General features: G+C 44.5%; 9 protein-coding genes across 9 annotated transcripts; 5 read left to right on the forward strand and 4 right to left on the reverse strand.

Moving 5' to 3' along the window:
• Window positions 1–56: 56 nt before the first annotated feature.
• On the reverse strand, window positions 57–2397 carry EAE98_009031 (uncharacterized protein). The gene is made up of 6 exons (XM_038956652.1): window positions 2282–2397; window positions 1927–2191; window positions 1526–1874; window positions 1329–1392; window positions 969–1269; window positions 57–869 (listed from the first exon to the last, which is right to left on the reverse strand). The coding sequence occupies exons 1-6, from the start codon at window positions 2345–2347 to the stop codon at window positions 256–258; spliced, it is 1659 nt and encodes a 552-aa protein (XP_038807022.1). The 5' UTR covers window positions 2348–2397; the 3' UTR covers window positions 57–255.
• A 588-nt stretch (window positions 2398–2985) lies between these two features.
• EAE98_009032 (uncharacterized protein) lies at window positions 2986–4424 on the forward strand (the record flags this gene model as incomplete). Its single annotated transcript, XM_038956653.1, has 3 exons — window positions 2986–3167; window positions 3236–3603; window positions 3658–4424. The coding sequence occupies 3 exons, from the start codon at window positions 2986–2988 to the stop codon at window positions 4422–4424; spliced, it is 1317 nt and encodes a 438-aa protein (XP_038807023.1).
• A 2201-nt stretch (window positions 4425–6625) lies between these two features.
• Window positions 6626–7717, forward strand: EAE98_009033 (uncharacterized protein; the record flags this gene model as incomplete). Its single annotated transcript, XM_038956654.1, has 2 exons — window positions 6626–6752; window positions 6831–7717. 2 exons carry the CDS (start codon window positions 6626–6628, stop codon window positions 7715–7717), a joined length of 1014 nt encoding a protein of 337 aa, XP_038807024.1.
• Window positions 7718–8697: 980 nt separating this feature from the next.
• EAE98_009034 (uncharacterized protein) lies at window positions 8698–10096 on the reverse strand. The gene is made up of 3 exons (XM_038956655.1): window positions 9622–10096; window positions 9114–9570; window positions 8698–9050 (listed from the first exon to the last, which is right to left on the reverse strand). Exons 1-3 carry the CDS (start codon window positions 9967–9969, stop codon window positions 8866–8868), a joined length of 990 nt encoding a protein of 329 aa, XP_038807025.1. The 5' UTR covers window positions 9970–10096; the 3' UTR covers window positions 8698–8865.
• A 265-nt stretch (window positions 10097–10361) lies between these two features.
• On the forward strand, window positions 10362–12699 carry EAE98_009035 (uncharacterized protein; the record flags this gene model as incomplete). The annotated part of the gene is made up of 3 exons (XM_038956656.1): window positions 10362–10406; window positions 10473–10757; window positions 10813–12699. The coding sequence occupies 3 exons, from the start codon at window positions 10362–10364 to the stop codon at window positions 12697–12699; spliced, it is 2217 nt and encodes a 738-aa protein (XP_038807026.1).
• Window positions 12700–12968: 269 nt separating this feature from the next.
• On the forward strand, window positions 12969–14889 carry EAE98_009036 (uncharacterized protein). Its single transcript, XM_038956657.1, has 6 exons — window positions 12969–13475; window positions 13594–13644; window positions 13752–13778; window positions 13887–14414; window positions 14539–14700; window positions 14753–14889. The coding sequence occupies exons 1-6, from the start codon at window positions 13143–13145 to the stop codon at window positions 14834–14836; spliced, it is 1185 nt and encodes a 394-aa protein (XP_038807027.1). The 5' UTR covers window positions 12969–13142; the 3' UTR covers window positions 14837–14889.
• A 53-nt stretch (window positions 14890–14942) lies between these two features.
• Window positions 14943–16009, reverse strand: EAE98_009037 (uncharacterized protein; the record flags this gene model as incomplete). Its single annotated transcript, XM_038956658.1, has 4 exons — window positions 14943–15219; window positions 15272–15636; window positions 15698–15802; window positions 16006–16009. 4 exons carry the CDS (start codon window positions 16007–16009, stop codon window positions 15142–15144), a joined length of 552 nt encoding a protein of 183 aa, XP_038807028.1. The 3' UTR covers window positions 14943–15141.
• Window positions 16010–17249: 1240 nt separating this feature from the next.
• EAE98_009038 (uncharacterized protein) lies at window positions 17250–19286 on the forward strand. Its single transcript, XM_038956659.1, has 5 exons — window positions 17250–17858; window positions 17931–18260; window positions 18380–18652; window positions 18712–18848; window positions 18896–19286. Exons 1-5 carry the CDS (start codon window positions 17850–17852, stop codon window positions 19128–19130), a joined length of 984 nt encoding a protein of 327 aa, XP_038807029.1. The 5' UTR covers window positions 17250–17849; the 3' UTR covers window positions 19131–19286.
• A 755-nt stretch (window positions 19287–20041) lies between these two features.
• Window positions 20042–21271, reverse strand: EAE98_009039 (uncharacterized protein; the record flags this gene model as incomplete). Its single annotated transcript, XM_038956660.1, has 2 exons — window positions 20042–20906; window positions 20991–21271. The coding sequence occupies 2 exons, from the start codon at window positions 21269–21271 to the stop codon at window positions 20042–20044; spliced, it is 1146 nt and encodes a 381-aa protein (XP_038807030.1).
• Window positions 21272–21941: the final 670 nt, after the last annotated feature.

A 21941-nucleotide genomic window follows, 5' to 3' on the forward strand; every position in this document is an offset into this window, starting at 1 on the left:
GAGGTGCAAATTAAAAATCCACCTTAAATTTGATTCTCAAGTTGTGGTCAACTTATTATTTGTCGACTTATAAAGCAAGCCTACTCCGTGTATATAAAGCTGATGCTACGAACGTCGACAGTCTCACGTGCGCGATGGGCGAACCATCATGTCGCGAATTTGAAATGGTGATACGAGCGATATAACATGTCGTCGCATTGACTGTGTAAGGTTGAACAGACCGACTAAATTTCAAGGCTACAAAAATATTACCTTTCACCTGGCCCAGAAACTTATCTCAGGTCCACGCTCCAGACTCGTAAATACATCGAATTGCTCCATGACCACATTTTCATCCACTCCTAATCCTTTATATTCACTATCAGTCCCCACGACCTCAAACTCAAAATGATACACTATCTTTGCAACAATATACGCCATCTCCTGAATCGCTAACCGTTGTCCAATGCAATGTCTTGGACCTACCGAAAACGGTTTGAAAGCCATTCGAGCTAGGCTCTGACTTTCCTCGTCATTATCCAACCATCTCTCGGGCATGAACCTATGCGGCTCCTTGAAGTAAAGCTCGTTGCGAAATAGTGCGAAATTCGATACCCCCAAGCATACACCCCCTGGGAAATGTATTCCTAATACCTCGATGCCGCCCTCGCAAACAACACGCGGAAGGGCCGTCGGAGCAGGTGGACACAAGCGCATCGCCTCGTCAATGCATGCACGCAGGTATTTGCAATTCTCAACATCGAGGACGCGAATAGAGGTGCTGGATGAGAAGGTGTGAGCAAGCTCGGAGCGGAGACTTTGCAGAGCGTGGGGGTTGTGGAAGAGGTAAAAGAGTGTGGCTGTCAAAGCGGTCGATGTGGTGTCGGAGCCTAAGTTTAAATAGAAGGATCACGTTAGCTAAGTGCGGACACTCTTATGTTGAAAAGTTAAATAAAGCAGAAGGGGATAAAGTCGAGGTAAGAACAAACCAGCCATCATGAGGAGAATCGCTTCACCGAGGAGCTCGTTGTCGCTGTATACCGAGGTTGTCTCTTCATCGTGAGCATTGAGCAAATGATGCATGATATCAGAGCTGGTGTTATTGTTGCCTAACTTGACATGGGAATATATCTCCGTTTTATCGATCCTGTTAGTCTCCTCGCGATGTTGATGGGCACGTTGTACAGTGTATGAACGCGCATAGTCCGCAAGCGCGGTGTTTGCCTTGGCCATTTGTGGGAACAAAATCCGGTCTATGTATAGCTTTTTGAAAAGTGGCACCTGTGATGTCTGGATTTTTTGAAATGATTAAATTCTGCTTCCCGAAGGAAATCGGGGACCGTTCTTACCATGTAGACACGAACGGCACGTTGGTGGAAACTCTTGACAAGTTTTTCCCCTTTTCCGCCAATACTTGAGATCAAATGTCAGCATACATTTGTTGCAATATACGATGATTTGAAGGACACGAAATGTACGAATCAGAAGTACGAGAATTGTTACGGAGTACTGGGGAGGGAACACGAAATCCCACAATTTGACTTACAAGCCAAATGCAGCACCGAAACAGAGATGTCCCATTATATCCAGCATTAGACAATTAGCTTCATAAGCCCAGTTGAAAACACATTTCTGATCCGATGTTACTGTCTGGGCGGTGTTTGATTTTGTATTTCCTCTCATTAATTTTGAGATCAATTCATCCACAGGCTGAGAAATAGATTCCTCGTAGGTCGCAAGTGCCACATCCGAGAAACCCTTCGCCATAATACGGCGCTTTCGTCTATGGGCCTCTTTAGAACTTGTGTTGAACGTGTTGATGGCATATTTGTTCACACGGAATGCTGCATATGCCTCTTCTGGCTTCGCCGTATTCTTGTTGAAGCCATATATTTCTAGTAGTACGTTTTAGCACTATATCCTCTTTTATTGTGCATGGGGGAATACCATTCACAGCGTCAGAGTCGTTGATGGACAATTTGTTTGGCGCGTAGCGTACGTATTTGCCTGTAAAATAGTTAGCACTAGAAAGAACATTGTTATCGTTCGAAGGTACAATACCATGTTTGAGATGTAATCGAAAAAGGTGGTAATGAAGATCCCCCTTCCAAGCATGGTAGAGGACCGGTAAGCTAGACAACCGTGAGAGTAATGGTCCGGGGTAGCCATTAAGTGGATGGAAGAACAAGCGACTGACAGCACAATACAAGACCTGTTATTATTTCAGCGCTATTTCCACCATTTCATTTAGACTCCCCGTAGCTGTATAAAGCCTGTGAACCTTGGAAAGGGGTGATTTTACCCAACAGAATACGAGAGTTGGAAACATGAAAACAGATCTCGTGACTTGGGCGTATGATAGATCCATCTTGCTGTGCCTCAATCCAATTTCTCAACATTCTTAATAATCTTATAAGTAAAAGAGTTGCTAGTTGGGCCCTATTGGAGCCCCGTAAGCCATGAGCTATAGGCTGAATCCAGCCGCAAATTAATCAAACAAGGATACTCTGACCACAGTAGTTGGCCGCTGCTGGCTGTTCCATGCATCATATGCATGCAGTCACTGTAACATTGGCCATAATACCGGACTTAGCATTAAATCCATAGAGTAATATTGAGTCTGATAACCTGCAAATTGCTTTCAAGTGATAACTTGGATCCATAGCGGCACTTTCAAGAGGAGGTTCAAACATTGGAACTTGTTCTGCATAATAACTAATAATAATGATGTAATCTGGTATGAATATTGATTCATTCGTTCCATCCCTCTCTTCCACATCTCGGATTTAATGGACTTAGGACTTAGGGTTTCAAAGCGCATCCCTATTCAGTCAACCTACCGCCCTGAGACGATGTAAATAATGAATCAATTTACTTTTGCTACAGTGCGTTATCTACCTAGGTTTTTCTCTGAAGTGAAAGCAAAGCTGGCAGAATACAATCTCGTCAACACAGCCCAGCTCCTACGTCGTGGAAGATTTATCAATAGTCACAAGGTCACCAACGATGGCTACTAGCAGCGACGAGGAGAAGAATAAACGAACAGATGCAGTTTCCCCAGACTCTTCCCCGGATGCGAAGGCCCCACTTCACGAGTCCACTCCACGGTCTCCACCCACGCCGCCAAATGGCGGACTAGGCGCTTGGCTGTGTGTACTTGGTGCATTTTTTATATTCACGAATACTTGGTATGTATATGTGATTTTTAGTCTTGAATCCATTACAATATATATTTATGTTGACTCATCAAATAAAGGGGAATCACAGCAAGCTTTGGAGCTTTTCAGTCTTATTATATCACCACTCTGCCTGAGTCTGCATCATCGATATCATGGATTGGCAGTATACAATCGTTTCTGGTGGTCTTTGTTGGCATTGTATCCGGGCCATTATTTGATCGAGGTTATATTCGTATCTTGATGACCACTGGGTGCTTCATGATTGTGTTTGGAACGATGATGCTTAGCCTCTCTACGAAGTACTATCAAATAATCCTCTCCCAGGGAATTGTCATTGGCCTAGGCGCCGGTCTAGTTTATATTCCTGCACTCGCCATCATCTCGACTCAATTCACCACAAAACGACCATTTGCGATCGGATGTGCCTCCTCAGGATCAAGCATAGGTTGGTTAACACTCATCTGGCATGGCACGACCGGTACTAAGTGAAATTGACTAGGTGGAATAATCTTCCCAATTATGTTTCGGAGATTAGAACCAAAGGTTGGATTTGGTTGGGCTGTCCGTGCCATCGGCTTCATCAGTCTCGGCACACTTGCTGTCTCCCTCGCCATACTAAGCCGGCACAAAAGGCCAAAGTCTGCGACTAAAAAAGCTCTTTTCGATTTTAAAGCTTTCACTGAACTTCCATTCCTAGGCTTCGCCGTTTCTCTTCTTCTCATCTTTGTAGCATTCTACATTCCCCTCTTCTATATCCCTTCCTACGCCATTTACAGCCTCAAGATTGACGAAAATCTCTCCTTTTACCTCTTAGCCATCACCAACGCCGGTTCATTCTTTGGTCGAACGGTTCCGTTCCTGATTGCCAACCGCGTCGGTTCCATCCAAATATTTGTTTTTTGGACTGTTGCCGCTGTCATCGTAATGTTCTCTTGGCTGGGCATACACAATGAAGCGGGCTTTATAGTGTTTTGTATTATCTGGGGATTCATATCTGGCGTCCTCGTGACAGCACCCGCCGCAGCGGTGGCACACCCAACATTATCACCCTCAATGAGTGTCATAGGAACTCGATTAGGTATGAGTTGGATCACAGCGGCAATTGGAATTCTCATCGGGCCACCTATTGCTGGAGCTTTGGTGGATCTCGATACGGACTATTTTGTCAAGGCTATTGTCTTTGCCGGGGTAGTGATGGCTGCTGGAGCAGTATGTCTCATGCCTCCCCTTCTCGCTGCCATGAAATACAAACCAGTGGAGAATTGAGAACGTGGTTAGGAGATATTTGCAAATTGTTTCGATGCTCTCCTCCCGGAAAGATTAAAGCATCTATTTGGCTAGGAGAGCTTAAATTTGGGTTTTTGCCTGTCGTAGATCCGCAGGTCATAATATAATTCCATAGATACACTGCTGGCCGGTCAGTATATTCGTGTGCTAGAGGATGATTAGAGTTATTTACTTATCTTCATATTGACTTGTGAGTTCAGAATTTTGGAACAACCGATCAAGTCAAATCAACCTCTTCTACTTAAGTCTTGCCTAAATCGGTGATTTAACAAATATGAACATTTGAAAATACCCATCCCCAATTCAGCCACAATCATTGAAGGTTCTCCTGACATGTTAAGAAATTACGAAGTGGCTTTTTGTTGTTCCGATACGATTAGGCAATGTTATGTTGAATGCAAGGCGTTCGAGACGATAGCTCCACAACAGTGGTGCCACGTAGATATCTTCGCACATAGCCACTGTTCCTACAGTACTCGTAGAACCATCCAATCCAAATACTCGTTCGTGTCTACCTTGTGCTTCCGTTGTGCTTGCTATGTGCCTCTATAATTGTAAATAGATTTGAGTCTTGATTGAGACAACATCATTCGATCGTTCAGAGCGACCGTCTCTAAAAAGTAAAGGATCAGCAACGTAGAGGCTCGATACTGCACATAATACCCTGAGGCAACAATACGCGTCTTTTTAGTACTCAATGCGAGCGAGCGAGCCAATGACAAAATCCCTCTCTGGTGCCTATATAGATCCCGGTGCACAATAAACCATTATCCATGACACCTTATTGGGTATTTGTTTCCTTCAATAAATCCCAGCTTCAATCAATCAATTGAAGAGACAGATAGAGCTTGGGAATGGCCAGGGCGTTAATGGTGGAAGGGCTGGGATATCTATAAGACATTGATCGGTCAAGGGGAAGCGAAAGAGAGATACACCTCGTATCATATCTTTTCAAGTTTATATCGATTCAAATGATTGGGGGTTTACTCATAATATCGACATGCTCTAATAGTGCAATTCCCAAAGTACAGTTTGTATCGTAATTCGTGTCAAGTACCTCTGCTATGTTCAACGCGTTTGGTAGGTCACAAACCCGGTGGTTGTGCCAGTGCAGGGGTAGCATACTTAATTTGAGATAAACTCTCAATAGTATTCAGGCAACACATGTTGTTGTCGTGAAATTGACTCTTGATATATATCCGGAATCTTCGAGCTTCCCCGCATAGGAAGAAGTGGGGGTGGATAGTGAGTAAAGTAGCTATCTGTATCACTTGCATAAAGTCGGTCTCTATAGCACGCTAATGAACCGGCTTATCAGCCTACTTTCTTCAAGGTAACTCGTGTAAGAAAGGGTGAGTACGATATCGGCTCGGCCGACTCGGCCGGGTCGATGGAACCGTAAGCAAGTATGGCAGGGGTATTGACCAGGGAGGAACAATGGTAGTGGACTTGCCCACGTGTAAGAGTATTTGTGAAGTAGATGTAAGACGCGGAGAGAGATTGGAATAGATATAGGGTATTCAGAAACGAATTTTTTTACAACGCATCAATTTTCAAAGCTTCAGATACAATTCGCAATCCATGAAAATTCGAGGTATATTGTTGTCCATCGCAGAGCCTCTAAACAAAGGCGCGTAAGAATTGTCGCTAAGCACTTCTGCACGCCCTACAGACGTAAAGCTAGACTCGTCAGCCACTACACTTCTAAAGGTGCTGATTGCTACCGAAGCTTTCAGACTCTGGCTTTCTCACGCAGAAATTCCGCATTCCCACGTCATTTCAGCACACATTAGTTACACGGGATGTGGACGGGTAAAATAGTTCAAGGTGTTCCGTTGCAACAACACACGAAGGAAGCTAATATGGAAGAAAAGAAGAAGGGTTCTCGCCCGCTCTTAAACTATGCCTCCGACTTATTCGCCTCACAAATGGGAACATTATCCCGAAGGAACTGATACCCTGAATCCATTCCTTCGAATCAGGGAGCCACTTTACAGTTAAGAGCATCCAATAAAAGTTAATACTATACGATTCCTCGCACTCTCACAAACTCGATTTACGATACAAAGCTTAACTTGTCCCCATATTATAACAGCCTCCACACCATATAACCTGCATATTATTGTTCCTTGTGAAAGCTTAACCCTATAGACATGTCCAACCCGATCCAGCACAATGAAATGTGGCCAGTTCCGAACTCGGGTCCAACTCCAACTCCAAGTTCAGAAAATGAGGAAGACTGGACCCAAATTACCGAGCCAAGGATGAGGAAAAGAGTTCAGAATCGTTTATCACAACGCAAGCATAGTGAGGGCCCTCGAAACTGCAGGTCGATTTTTTTCAACCGCACAAAATGAAGACTTGAGCAAAGCTGATAATTGGAAGGACAAAAATCACGCGCTGATTTCAATGCTACCCAACACGAAAATTTCTGGAAACAACAAGCTCCGCTGGAAAGATTATCACCACCCGGGTTGGGCCCTCTAACAAACAACTCTACTCCTCCACAATTTAATTACAATATTTCAAGTCCATCATCATACCGGCCACCCTCTTCACGAGAACCCTGCTGGGATGATACCATTCAAGTTGACAGCATCCCACAAGAGATATTCGATGCTAGCTATGACGACTTCGACACTTCATTTCCCCATGCCACTTCAATACTGGAAGCAGGGAATTGTGTGCCTTATACAAACAATTCAGGATCTCGGGCAATCGATCCTCTCGTTGATCTGGTATCACAACAGCAACCGCTCCCAGAGATTAAGCACTGCATCTCGAGATACACTACTCCTCATGACTGGGAGCTAGCCGACCTCAACAACATCTATTCGACTAATGCGGCAAATGCACCGATCTATCGTATTACAGCTTCATCAACGCCGCCAGAACCTGATCTTCAGTCACCGTCGTGGCAACTAGACGATATCCCTGAGGCTCAAAACAGCATCATACTTCCCCCTCAATTGCCTAAGAAGAATGAACTTGAACACTCAGCATGCTCACTATGCGGGTGTCATAAGATAACACCTCTAGACAAAACCCATAGTTCCATTACGGCTAGCAACAAAGTTCAATTAAGGCCAACAATACTTCAGCATTCTGGTTCAGAACTACCATCTTCAAGTTCTCTAGTGCATAGCCACGCATTGTCATCTACTCTCGCCTCAAGTAGTGGCACGATAGACACTTTGCTTACAGATGGACTGCCACTAGATCTGGCCGGGTACAGTCTAGTCCTCGTCAAGAAACCACATATTACCTATTGATACTTGGTGGTCACAGCACAAAGAACTACGGGCATAGCTCCAGTTGCCAATACAAGCTCGTTATTGCATTCCCACTTAGATAGAGCAGTCTTTTAGTAAGTCACTCGGAGAGACCACTACTGAGATTTGCGATCACCAAAGAAGCACAAGTACTTTCAGACTGCAATTGAAAACATGCCTTGGAGTGCTGGCGGTCTTGGGCATAGAAACCAATTCAAAGCATGAGAGCTACTTCCGTGGTCGCCGCGGTATTTGCTTGAAGATGGCTAAGACCAGAATGAACATAAAATGACCCTTGGTAGAGCACTAATACTATTGGACTACAATAATCTTATGGCCTCCGTATACATAGGCTCGTACTGAATAATGAAGGTCTCTTCGCATTGTACGTTTCTTACTGATGGCCAGTCAATCCGTTATCCGGCCCAGAAGAAGTAGAATGCATCTTGAACCCCCCCCCCCCCTTTTTTTTTAATTCTTATATGTGTAATATCTCCATGTATTTCAATGGATTTAGATAAAACATATTCTCAAACCTTTCATGATTTAACTAACATCTTATATTCTGGTTGAGTCATTGAATTTCGATTCATTTCTTTTGCTGACCTTGACTCTACTATGCGACATGAATCTCCTCGCTACCAGTTCAGAATGCATAAAGAGAGTTTACAAGTCGTAGAGCTGCGTGCGACGTCCAGCTCCAGAGAATGGTCCACCCAGACAGCTTTATGAATACCTAGGTATTTGAAACTAGTAATTCCCTGATGATTGGAAGAGGAATTTCCAAGATAAAACCAAACATTCGAATACTCTATGAAGTAGCAAGGTTCGTGAGATCGTTGTCAAGTCATTCGATTCAAGCAATTACAAACACAGTCTAACAATTTAATCTTTAATATGATGGACGATTATAATCCAATTTTTGGTGGTTGAAAAGAACACTTGGTCATGTATTGACTATCACACGGTGAAAGCTCTAACAAAAATGAAATATTTAATTCTTAAAATATTTTTATTTGAGGCCAAGCATTGGGGCCAAGGAAATGTAAGATTCGCTTTTCAGTAAGTATGTGAAACCGACCACGGAGGACGGTATATGATACATGGATATCTCTTTGGTCACTTAACAGACTCGTAGATTACACCGTTCAGCTGAAAGGTGGGAGCCAGAATGGGTATCCGCCGTTCTTGATACGGAAAACGCTAAGTAAGAAGCTGTACATAACGAAGATAACTCCACTCCATACGAGGACTGCGACTTGCTGAATTTTGGGGTCTGAGATACGTGGAACTTTGAGAGCCAAAGAGATTGTTGCAAAGGACAAAAGCCCATCTGAGAGAAATGATCAGTATTGTCGCAAGTAAATATGTTTAGGTATGGAAGGGGATTTCTTACACATAGCAGCAATGATTTGTGTTTCCAATCCATATTGATTTGAGAATCCACCTGCAAAGTAGCTGACACCTCCACGTCCGTCACCAGCAACGTATGGAACTTTTCGAATGTGGTTGAACATATGACCACTGGTGAATAAAAGGATGGCAATCAAGCTTATTGCAGCCCAAACATTTCGGTTTTGAACGACGGGTAAGACATATGGCCATGCAACACTGATAAAGGTGACCGTTCCTAGAATAGTAGTGGTAACTGCGCCAATACGGAGCCAATTGATGGGTCGTTGGACTGGAGGATGTGGTCGATCGGTGAGATGTCTAGTAATCCAAGAGTGCACTTGTTCAGCAGTTTGAGGGCCGTTTGTAAAGTCGTATCTCACGGGGCCATTGATTGTAGAGGCATGAGGGCCAATCGTAGGTAAAAACAGTAGAAGGACGGGAGCAGTTTGTAGATTAAGCTATCCAGCAATTAGTATCGATTGATTGTAGTTTCGTAGCGCTAAACATACAGATTGGAAAGTGCTTTTGCCATCCATGAAGTCAAGTGTTCCATAGAGCAGGCGAGATTCTCCTTGCTTGTCTCCTTTGATCCAACTCTTTGACAGTAGATCCCATTCTGGTTGAAATTCACGACATAACTGGCAACCAAATCTATTTTCTAAAGCTGTCAACAATACGGCAACAGAGTAATCTCTTGGTGCAGTGGTCAATTTGCTGTAGACACTATCATCGAGCTTCAATGGGGTAGATGAGAGAGATTTGGTATGGTATCGTTCAAAGTTATCGACCGCGGGCTTTTTGGCAGCTAGAACAGCTAAAGGTAGCAAGGAAGCTACCAATGCCTTGAGGAAATGCATCTTAAATAAAATGCAAGGCCAAGATGCCTCTAAAGGTTGAAATTGGTAATGTCGATAGCAGAGGATAATCGAATGATTGTGACCAGTGATGCTTTATCGAATAAATTGAAGCATTCAAGATATCATCACCAAACACTTACGAAGCTCGAAGCGTGTCCTTAATTCAATTCGGTAAGTTCCACCTCGCGGGGCCATGGAAATCGTATCACAAGTATGGTGTGGTTCTAGTATACATTTATGCCTGAGGCTATATACTTGGGGCAAATCACGTCGACCCGGCAACTCATCTAACGCTTAGGGAGACTTTGTTGACTTCCGAACGCGATTGAACATTTCGACCATTTAACAGGTATTTTAAAACACATTTTATTTTCATAAGTATAATTTTAAAAATGGATCAAATATTGTCATATAATGATGATGAACACATCGAGAGTGTACGTAGGATCTTTTATTATTGTTTAAGACAGATGGGAGTTTTCGGGGCTAACACAAATTTATAGCGATTGATGAAATCACAATGTCTCGAGTTGGCATATCAGGAAGCACTTCAAAACACCGAATTAATCGTAAAAGATGAAGCAAGTAGGCGATTGAGATTACAGATCCTCTTGTTGGAGAATGAGGCGGATGAATTACACCTTCAACTGGCAACCGGGGATGATCGAATTGATGGGTTAGAAGAAGAGAATGAAGATTTAAGAGCACAACTTGACCAGGCTCAAGAGGATATAAAGAAGGTGGAAACGGATTTAAGACTTCAAACACGAGAACTCAATAACATCAAAGTACTTAGAATCCCCCGGGTATATCCGATTGTCATACTAATTCATGGCTGTACAGACGGAGCTGGAATCTATGAGTGGATTGACGATGGACTCGACAAAGGTTCTGACCGAAAAACTGGCACTCAGCCGCGAGTTATCTATACTCAAACCAGAGTTGGAGCATTTACGTTCTCAAGTGGCACATCAGCAATCGATCCTAGCAGAGAAGTTGGCACTTCAGCGGCAAGTTAGCACTTTAGAGGTGGAATTAGAGACAGAGCGTCGGGCCTTGAGCCGCGCCACCGAGAAGAACAATGACCATTCAAGGGAAAGGGAACTCCAACAGAAAATTGAGGCTTTGCAGAAAGACCTTTCCGAAGAGAAGCGAGAGAGGGAAAAGGCCAAGAAAGAAATGTTGAAAGAAGCATCTACTGCCCAAAAAGAATTCGCACAAGAGAAACGTGAAATCGAGAAGAACCACAAGCTTTCAGAAAAGGAAACGGAGGCTCTCCGAAAGGAATTGGAGCTTCTAAAGCGTAACAGTGAGAATGCACAAAAGGCTGGGGAGAAGGAGATAGAGGCTCTTCGAAATGAGATAGAACTATTGAAGAGCAGCAACGACAAGGGACAGAAATCTGGGGATAAGGAAATTGAAGTTCTTCGAAAGGAGTTTGCGTCTACGAAGCGAGATATCGAAAAAGCACACAAAAATACCCAAAAGGAGTTGGCCGCTTCTCAAGCTCAGGTGGAAACTTTGGAAGGAGAAATCGAACAGCTTCGCGACAACGAGAAAGGACAGGAAGGTGGAGAGAAGGAAATCGAGGTTCTCAGAAAAGAATTCGCCCATACGAAACGAGACATCGAAAAAGCTCATAAGGAAACACAGAAGGAGTTGGCTGCTTCTCAGGTTTTAATTGGATCCTTGGAGAGCAAGGTTGAGCAGCTCCGCACAAAAATGCGAGCCGCAAGAGAACAATTGAAAGAATGTCAGGCCGAATTGAATGAGGCACGTAATGCAGCATTGAAACTCCCCGCTATCACAAGTCGAGAAAGTGTTCCAGTGAAAGATTCTCGCAAGAGATCCGCCAGGGAGATGAGCATGGATATTACTATCGGAACACCAGATGGAATTGCAGGGCGCGGAAAGCGAGCTGGAGCGAATAGAGGTAGAGTTGATCAAACAATTTTGGGAGAAAAGTCAACATTTTCCATTACACCCTATCTGAACAAGACAATCAACATGGCTCCAGATACACCAGAAGATGGACAATCACCTGAGGATAAGGCTAAGAAAGTAATGGAGCAAGAAAAATCCACCAAGGGGGACCAGATTCTTGAAGAAGAAGAGGAAACACCTGACTTACCTGCACAACAAGTCAAGCCCAAGCTCAAGGCCAGAAAGAAGCTAGCCGATAACTCTGGCGACGAAAAAAACGTGTTGTCCGAAGCAAAGACTAGTACCAAGAATAAAAAATCTGTGACCCAGAAACTCAAGGAATCACGTACGCTGGGAAAAGTTACAGAGGAGGAGGACGGAGACGAAGATGAGCAACCTAAGAAACCTACAGCTCGAAAAACCAAAGCACGACCTATGCTAGAGAAGGTTGCGGAAGAAGAGGATGTGGATGAAAATGAGCAACCCGAAGAACCAGAAGATTCTGAAGAACGAGAGACTAAAAAGCCTGTGAAAGCTAAGATCAAGGCTATTGAAGAGCCTGAGTTAAAGAAGAAGAAACGTAAAGTTCTCGGGGGTGTCAGTAAGACACTATTTGATGACGAGGATGGTGAAGCTCCTAAGAAACCAGCGAAGATTGCACTTGGACCAGCGAGATTGCTTGGTAAAGGTGGTCTTGCTGGACCAAGGGGAGGATTGAAGGGTGGTCTTGCGGCTGCTGGTGGATTTGGAGCATTCTCGCCTTTGAAGAAGGATCGTAGGGGTGCTGGAGCAAGTTTCTTGGCATAAGTGTGGAAATAATGAAATCATTGGGCGTTTAGGATAGAGAGAATACAGGCTCACGAGGCGTTGGTGTTTTGTATATGTAGGTTATGAATAACTGCATGATTTGTATCCAAAAAATGAAATTATCTTCTACTTGTAAATGTGACAATATCTGGGTGTCTCATTGTATGACCAAGTAATATCATACCGTACGTATACTTTAGTCTACTCGTAGGAATAAAAAAAATCTTTGCGCTCTCATAAACACTAATAGGGAAAATTTTGTATAAGGCCACCAAAAAATATTTCAAATTGACAAATTTTGAGCTCATGCGATAAATAAAAATTCTTCAATCTCAATCTCATCATACCATACACACCCGAAACCATTCAAACTTCCCACTCACCAAACCAGCCACGAACGAACGAATTCTCTGCACCACATACCTAGGTAGTAACCCAATGCTATGCTACCACCTCGACTAAACCCCACACTCTTGACCTCGGGCCTTGGAATCCTCCCTCGCCATCACACATCTCTTCCCGCGCTGCTCAATCACCAAGCGGGGTCGGCGCTCGCGCGGGGTAGATTTTGGGATTTGCGAAAGGGGGTTGGTTTTTATGGTGATAATGGGGTAGGGAGAAACGCACACGTATACGTACATGTACATGGACATGTACGCAACGCCTCGTCGTCGTCTTCGTCAACGAGATGGAAAAGTCGCCAGGGAAAGGATGCCTGGGCTAGGGAGGCGAAGGTTAAGGGGTTGAGGAGTAGAGCGGCGTTTAAATTGTTGGAGGTATGTATGTCTGTATGTATGTATGTGTGTGGATTGGGGGGATTGGGGGGTTGGGAGTTAGGGGTGGGAGAGAGGGGAATTGTGTTTATATGGATGTTAATGGGGTGCTTGATTGCAGATTGATAAGAAGTATAAGATTTTTAAAAGGGGACAGACGGTGGTGGATTTGGTGAGTTCTTTCTTTGTGTTTGTGTTTGTGGTTATGGTTATGATTGGAGATGGTATGGATGGGATTGCGAGGTGAGGTCGGAATAGTTTGTTAAGATGTATATCCAGGGATATGCGCCGGGAAGTTGGTCTCAGGTACGTTTTTATATTCCCTCGCCCCTCTTCTCTTCTTCTCTACCTATCTATCTATCTATCTACCTCTCCACCCATCCCTCTACCCATCCCACTCACCCTCCCCACCAGGTAGCATACGAGCGCACCCAACCCCACGGCCGCATCCTCGGCATCGACATCATCCCCGCGCAGCCTCCCCAAGGCGTCTCCACCATCCAAGGAAACTTTCTCTCCCGCCGGGTCCAAAAATCCGTCAAGAATTTCCTTCTCGATCCCGAGCGCGGTCGTCCACGCAGACCTCTATTCTCCACCCTCTCCTCCGAGGACCTCGAAAATGACGAGGATCCCGGCACCCTCGATATCGCCGCCTCGGAACCAAGTTACATCGATCTCGAACGACAGATGGACGATCACGAGTACGAGTACGAGCACGATGCCGGGGAAACCCAGCCCTCGCAATCGCAATCGCAATCGCACGAACGGCTGGAGTCCCCGGAACCAGAGAAAGACGCTTCGAAAATGGTCCACGTAGTACTAAGTGACATGTGCGCCCCCTGGGAGCAAACCACCGGTTTTTGGAAGAGAAGTCTGAGTGACCCGTATAATAGGATGATGAACACAACCGGTATCAAGTTTTCCGATCATGCGGGGAGTATGGTATGTTATTTTTCTTTCCTTTCCTTTCCCCTCCCCTCCATTTTCTCACATTAATCTCATTTCAACCATCCACACCATTTTTTCTTTTCTAACCACTAACCACTACCTACCCATCTACATGTAGGATCTCTGCAACGCGGCTCTGCAATTTGCCTTCGAGACGCTGAGACCGGGGGGTCATTTTGTGTGTAAATTTTATCAGGGCGCGGAGGATAAAGAGCTGGAGTTGAAGCTGAAGAAAATGTTTGCCGCGGTGCATAGAGAAAAGCCGGAATCATCGAGGAGCGTGAGTGAGCCTGGAAACTATTGAAGAGAACTCATATGCTCACAATCAATAGGAATCGAAGGAAGCATACTTTGTAGCTCTTAGGCGGAATGGGTACAATGACGCTGCAAGTTTAGGTTATGTCAACGATGTGTAAGTAGAAACGAGTGAGAATGTAAATTGTATAATAGCACCTTCAACTTCTATGGACGAATAATTTGGTCATCACATCGACTATCACATGTGCAAGTGGAAAATTAAGCTAGGGTGGAATCAAACTATTCATGATTACTACTCCTAATTGCATCGATACCATCATTTTCTTGTAGTATTCATATGCTAAAGACTGTACTGCGGATCCAGCTCGCCTTAAATAGCTTGTTGACATCCCTCCACCCTTCTTGGAGGTATCTAGACCAGCAAAGCCAGAAGTTCGTAACGTCCCTTCCCCAATTAGGCCATTTAGACCTTGAAACCTCTGGACCTTCTGCGTCCACGAGCCTTCTCGAACTTGCGTCCCTTGGACTCGACGTATGGTTTCTGTTGCAGATTTGTCAGTTTTGCCAATTAAAAGCCATATTGGATTTATTACCTTGTGCTTGTGGGGTCCGAAACCGAAATGCTTGACAGCCTCTCTGGAGTTCTTTGGTCCTCTGAGGAGAACAGTGTTGCTTCCAGTTGGGGATCTGAGAGCCAATTGATCCAAGGTCAAGGCCTCACCACCGGCAGCGAGAATGCGGGCACGGGCGGTAGCGGTGAAGCGGAGAGCAGCAACGCTGACCTTTGGGACGGACAAAAGACGGTTGTCATCAGTGACGGTTCCGATGATGACAACGGTTCTCTTCTCCTCCTTGTTGGTTTGGGATGCGATTCTGGAGATGGAAACGGGAGGTCTGTTGATACGGGACATAAAAAGTCTGCGGAGAACGACCTTGTTGAAGGAGGCTTCAGTGCGGCCTGAAAGAAATTGAAAGTTAGCGCATATCACTTTGGTCGAGAACTTTTGAGATGGACTTACGAGCCAAGAAGCGGTAGAGCTTTACCAACAACTTAAGGTAGACATTGTCACTCTTTGGCGTCTTACGGTGAGTGTTGCGCACGTGGTGGTTGTCAAGATCGATACCTAGTTAGAAAATTCCTCGTCAGCCTATGATCAAGTATGCTCTTCACATCGGTCTTGCACAGACACAATGTTGCGCAGAGAATTGAGATCTTTTACGATGCGATTTGTGATTTCAGTCTTTCAACTTTTAATCTCAATTCATCGTCAAGTCACTCAATTTCCACTTGCACACGATGGCTGGAATAGAATTTGTGTTCACCTACCCATGATTGGCGATTTGGGGGGTTTGTCGTCGAGGGGTGTCGAGAAGTCGTGAATAATCCAGCAAGAACGAAAACAATTTCGAAGAAGTTTTAAGAATATGGAGCCCAGTGCGTGAATTCGCTTAAAATTTTCCGTGGATTTTCACTTCTTGGTGCCTTGTGGCCTGAGGCATAAATAACGCACCATTGATTTTTTGTCAATGGTGACCGCCCGGGAAGCTGGAGGTGGGTTGGAACTTGGAATGTACCGAAGTATCGGTACTCTTGAACGGAAAGGCGGAGTACGTCGTGAGTACTCGGCCTCGTCAGGGGTGATGAAAAGGAGTCGAGTGATATGGAAGAGATGAAGATGTTTGAGATTAATGATGGATGGATGTCTCAGTACACTCGCATATGGGTATTGCTTTCTATTTGGGAGACGACTGAATCCATATATAGTATTATATTGTAGACATAAAATCTTGTGTTGTCTGTCTACTTAGGAATTCTATCACCAAAATACTATACTGGTTATTTCGAAATTTATATGGAATGGTTTAATGAGGTACAGTGAAGCTTGAACTCGAACTCGAACTCGGATTCATCATGAACTTGTTTTCGTGTCCATGTTTGTACGATCGCAGTCCAGTTTGTAGATTGTTCTGATTCTTTATACATAACCACCGAGTACTGGTTGAATCAAGCTGGACATGGTAGGTGTACATTTACCAACAAATAACCAATTTGTACGAGGAGTTGATGAATACCTAGTACCTACCTACCTGTGTGTCTGCTACTCCGCATGGAGGTATCGATCGTTCTTGCGGGAAACTACGGAAGGGCTAGGCAAGTTGACATCATGTTGTAGCTCGCAATGATGGGGTAATTCTACCTCCGTGCATCATAATGTGGAAGATCTTCCAACGTTGTTGCCGATTAGTAGCAATGGTAGGACTAGTCGTCATCATGTATGAGGATGTCAAAATATAAGGAATATTTAACAAATTAATTTGAAAATGAATTTATATAAATGTATCCATTGCTTTTCCTTAAATCATATATATACTTGTCGACCTACCTATCTAGGTATATAATAGAATAAATCGTGTTAATTTCGTAAGAAATGACTACAGAAAAGATGGAACTTTCCGTCGACAAACCCTTCACAAAATGACCTCCACCTTGGACCTTGGTAGAGTAAAGTTTTTTCCGCTCATGATTACTGGTCAAGTTGATCAAAGTTCTCTACTTCTACTGTAGGTACAAACAGTACTTATTATTATTACTACCTACCTAGGTAGCTATATCAATTCCTCGAATCCTCCTCAATATAAAACAACGACAACAACAACAACAACATAGACCTTGAAATCATTCTCCTAGACTTCTTCCTTCTTCTCTTTATAGAAAAAAACAAAATCCAATTTGCTATTTTGAATAACTTTGTTATTACCTACTCATATTCTTTCTGCTGATTCTCCTTTTTCTCTCGAGATATCACCTCTCATCAAAAAGACCTAGATTAAATTGATATTGATACTCCTATCCTCCGGTGACACTATCTCGTACCCCCCCCCCCAGTACTTGATCTTCTCCCAGTCAAGCTCGGTTTAAAAAAGCCAAACCCAGCCAGCCTCACCACCTCCTAGATCTTTTCCCAATTGTACATGTACAATATATTCAGCAATTGATCGTCGATTTCTTATTTCTATTCAAAAGTCTACGTTCTCATATATCCTACCAAATATCAAAGTCGCCCTTTATTCTCGAAACCTTGTCCTGCGAATTCGCATGCGTGGTGGGCTTAAGGTGTGCGTCGAGCTTTTAGGCCTTTGAGGTGCATAGCTTAGCTACTTTTCCTGGAAATGTCTGCCGTATGTTCTATTCTCTTGCTCAATCTTGCTCATTATCTAGTATGCATGCTAACAATTTGTTTTTGCTACAAGTCTAAGAATGATGTTCTCCCGCCCAAATACACCCCCAGAGTTCTGCAACTCAGAGAGCTGATCGCACAGCCTGTGGTGGCAGCGTTTTGCGCCGGTGGAGTGGCAGGTGCGGTTTCTAGAACAGTCGTATCGCCTCTGGAACGATTGAAGATTCTTTTTCAAATACAGAGTGTAGGGCGAGAAGAATACAAGATGTCTGTAGGAAAGGGGCTTATGAAGATGTGGAAAGAGGAAGGTTGGCGCGGACTGATGAGGGGTAACGGCACTAACTGTATTCGAATTGTTCCCTATTCTGCTGTCCAGTTTGGAAGTTACAATTTCTATAAAAAGGTAAGAGCTCAAGGATGTTCGAATCTCTCCTATTTCTCTTCCAACTGAACGTTGCGGAAATTCTCATTCAAATGAGCGCATTTCATGGAAAGCAATTACTGATTTCCTTGCTTCTCTAGTTCTTCGAAACCACTCCTGGCGCAGACTTGGGTTCTTTCAGACGTCTCATTTGCGGTGGAGCTGCCGGAATTACATCCGTATTCTTTACCTATCCTCTAGATATTGTTCGCACTAGATTATCTATCCAGTCTGCATCATTTGCGGCTTTGGGAAAGCATGGTACTAAGCTACCAGGCATGTTTGCTACGTTAAAGACGATGTACAAAACAGAAGGAGGCATTCTTGCATTATATAGAGGAATTATACCTACTGTCGCTGGCGTTGCACCATATGTGAGTGTGGATTAAGTGGTTATGGGTTGTTTGAATTGCATTGCTAACGAAGAAATAAGGTTGGCTTGAACTTCATGACTTATGAGCTTGTACGAAAGCATTTCACTCCAGAGGGAGACCAAAATCCCAGTGCGGTACGAAAGTTAGCAGCTGGCGCTATATCTGGCGCAGTTGCACAGACATGCACGTATCCATTGTAAGGTGCCCGTTAATATTCATAAATTCAAAGCTAACATTGTTTAGTGATGTTCTTCGACGTCGTTTCCAGATCAATACAATGTCTGGTATGGGATACCAGTACAAATCAATTTTCGATGCTGTCGGAAGAATTGTCGCACAAGAAGGTATCATGGGCATGTATAAGGGAATTGTACCCAATCTACTCAAAGTAGCCCCAAGTATGGCGAGCAGTTGGCTCAGTTTTGAGATGACTAGGGATTTTTTTGTAGGGCTAAAAGCCGATGATGCCAGCTTATGAGTTTGAGAAAAGCCTCCTGATGTTTCTCGACAATGGGGACGGTTTTGGACAGGCGTATTAAAGGTCAAGGCTTTGTATATGAAGACGGCGTAGACCAGGTCAATGGATTGCATTTGGTAAGGCATCTGGGTATGCATATGGGAGCGGGCGTTATTTTGTAAAAAGAGACAGACAAGATTCTCAAGACCGGGTCCTATAATCAGCGATAACAGGAGAATAGATGTGCTAGGGAATTGGGGTGAATTCACGGTGATAATCGTGAAATTCAAAGGTGTATGAACATAAAAAAAAGGATGTTTTGTGGCAGAAAAATCTGATGAGCTCTTCGATCTAGCTATCTTCCTACCTAATTGGATGGGATTGAGGGGGATGACAACTTTACTTTTATAATTGCTATATCGGAAAGTTTTGAACATATAGGTAGCAATTTAATGTGAAGGATTTTCGTTGACAATTAATTGGGTACTTGACTACTTGGGTATGTCTTAGTGTACAATACATCTCTCGAGACTTTTCTTCATCCATAGTGTCGGTTGAGGAAGTCTTCTCATTTAGCAAGTGCGATTGGGTTTTCTCTCGGGGGTGGTGGGAACTTTGGGGGTTATAGGGTTGTTTCTTTGGGGTTTGGAAGACTAGGGGAGGATGGTTTGCTTGCTGTTGTTGGTGATGTGTTGTGGTGGGTATTGGGACTATTGGCTTGTTGGTGGTCGACGGAGACTGAGCGAGTAAATCGTCACTGAAAAGCCATGTTCTATCTAGGTCCGCAGACGCACTGAGATGGTTACGTGGAGAATAATGAAGCTCGAGTTAGCGAATGCTGTACTATATTATACTATACTATACTATACTAGATGGTTTAATAAGTTTTCTTATGCGAACAATTAATTACGCGCTTCTAGCCACCCCTCTCATCAAACTGCTGGTTTACGACCAACCATGAGATACATCGGTGTGAATAGTTTCTCCTTCGCTCCTGCAACCAAACAGTCTGCTCCTGTTGCTAGCGAATCGGCCGTCTTCTGAGTTCCTTTCGGAGCCAGACCGATAGTCTCCAGGGCTCCTATGAAGCTATGCACAACCGTGCGACCAACAGGTGACATTCGAAGGAAAGTGGGCAGTTCCCAAATACTCTGCATGTATTTCAAGTCACCGCTCAGAGGCCAATACCACGGGATCGCATCCCCGCCCTCAAGATCCGCAACATTCATATGGAGTTCCAAGACGAAGCCCGCTTTCTGCATGGCTTGAAGCGCCACGGAAATCTTCTCCATATTACTAATTCCATTTCCCTGCTCGATCCCCAGACGAAGAGCTCGGTGCCGAGGATCATCGTTATCATATTTCTCAGTCATAAGCCACTCATACACGCCGAACGCGCCGCCGGGCTTCAAAACTCTGAATATCTCGCTATACACCCCTTCCAAGCTGGGCGCGTGCACGGTCGCCTCGATCGCATAGACGCCATCAAAACTGTCATCCGGATAGCTCATTTGCATGAAATCGCCTTTGGCGAAACTGACGCGATGGTCCAGTCCCTGTTGCTGCGCGTAGCGTGTCGCGCGCTCGATTTGGTAGTCGTTATTGTTCAGCCCGACGATGTTGCAGCCGGTGAATTTTGCGATTTCGCGGGCGGGCCCCCCGACGCCGCAGCCGACGTCGAGCACGAGCTGGTCTTGTTGAAGACCCATTTTCAGGGCGAGATAGTGCTCGTGTCGGGCGAGAGCTTGCTTTAAGGGCTCGCCGGGGGTGAAGCGGCAGAAATGGAAACTTTGGGACCTGGATGGAGGGAGGGGTGGTTAGTGCTGTTCTGGTAGGAGATGGTTTGTGGAGTATGCCGCAGGAAGGGGATGTGCTTCTCACCATCCATATTCATACAGATCGGTTGCGAGATCATAGTAGTGTCGAGTGAGTGTAGCGTAGTCCTTTCGTCTCGCATCACGATCCAGCGATGTTTCATCCTTGGCGACTTTGTTGTCCCAATGCTTGAAGTATTGATCCACGGCGAGCTTCTGCGCGTTCTTGTCTTTGTGTATCAGGTTTATGAAGGATCTGTCGGTCTGGCCTGTCTGGCCATGCAGCGCTTTCTTGAAGGCGGAATCGCGAGTGAGATCTTGGGGTTCGAGGACTACGGGGGTGGACATGTTGAGGATTTTTCTGTCGTGGGTGGATGGATGGAGATGGAGATGGGACTGTTGATATAGATATAGAGGAGAAGTAATGGGATCGATTGAACTGGAATATATCGAATCCAATCGAAGCCGCAGGGTCAAGAGAGACTTAATAAGTATCGAGGACACCACAAACACGTGATGGGAACAGGGGGTGCGTATTCGGATCTCGATACATGGGAATACTAGCAAGGGGTAAGGGGGTCTAGCTCAAAGGGGTCACAACTCGAAAACGAATACGAATTAGAGGTTTCGCACTGTCTTGGGGATGGGATGTTGCTTTGCATTGCATTGCATACCCGCATGTGGGCTTGGGTGTATCGTATCATTACAAGAGTTGACCGGCTACTGATATGTGCTGTTGTGGGTAGGGTAGTGGGTAGGGTAGTGGGTATGCCTTTTTCTGGATGCTGCAGCTGGGGCTTTGATGATATGTTTACTTGGCGGACTGCATCGATAGCCTCGACTGTGTATATATGTATTGGGTTGAGATGTTATTTTGGAATTTGAGAATTCCTTGGTTTGTTTGATGAGATGTTGTGAGGACGGGGATGTCTTGGGAGTAATCAGGTTTTGAGATTAGCTGGATGTGGATTCTGTGGATTCTGGATGGATGAGAAGAAATGTGGATTTGTTTCCGGGG

Source organism: Botrytis deweyae, assembly GCF_014898535.1.
Source record: "Botrytis deweyae strain B1 chromosome Unknown BDEW_025, whole genome shotgun sequence".
Classification (NCBI taxonomy): Eukaryota; Fungi; Ascomycota; class Leotiomycetes; order Helotiales; family Sclerotiniaceae; genus Botrytis; species Botrytis deweyae.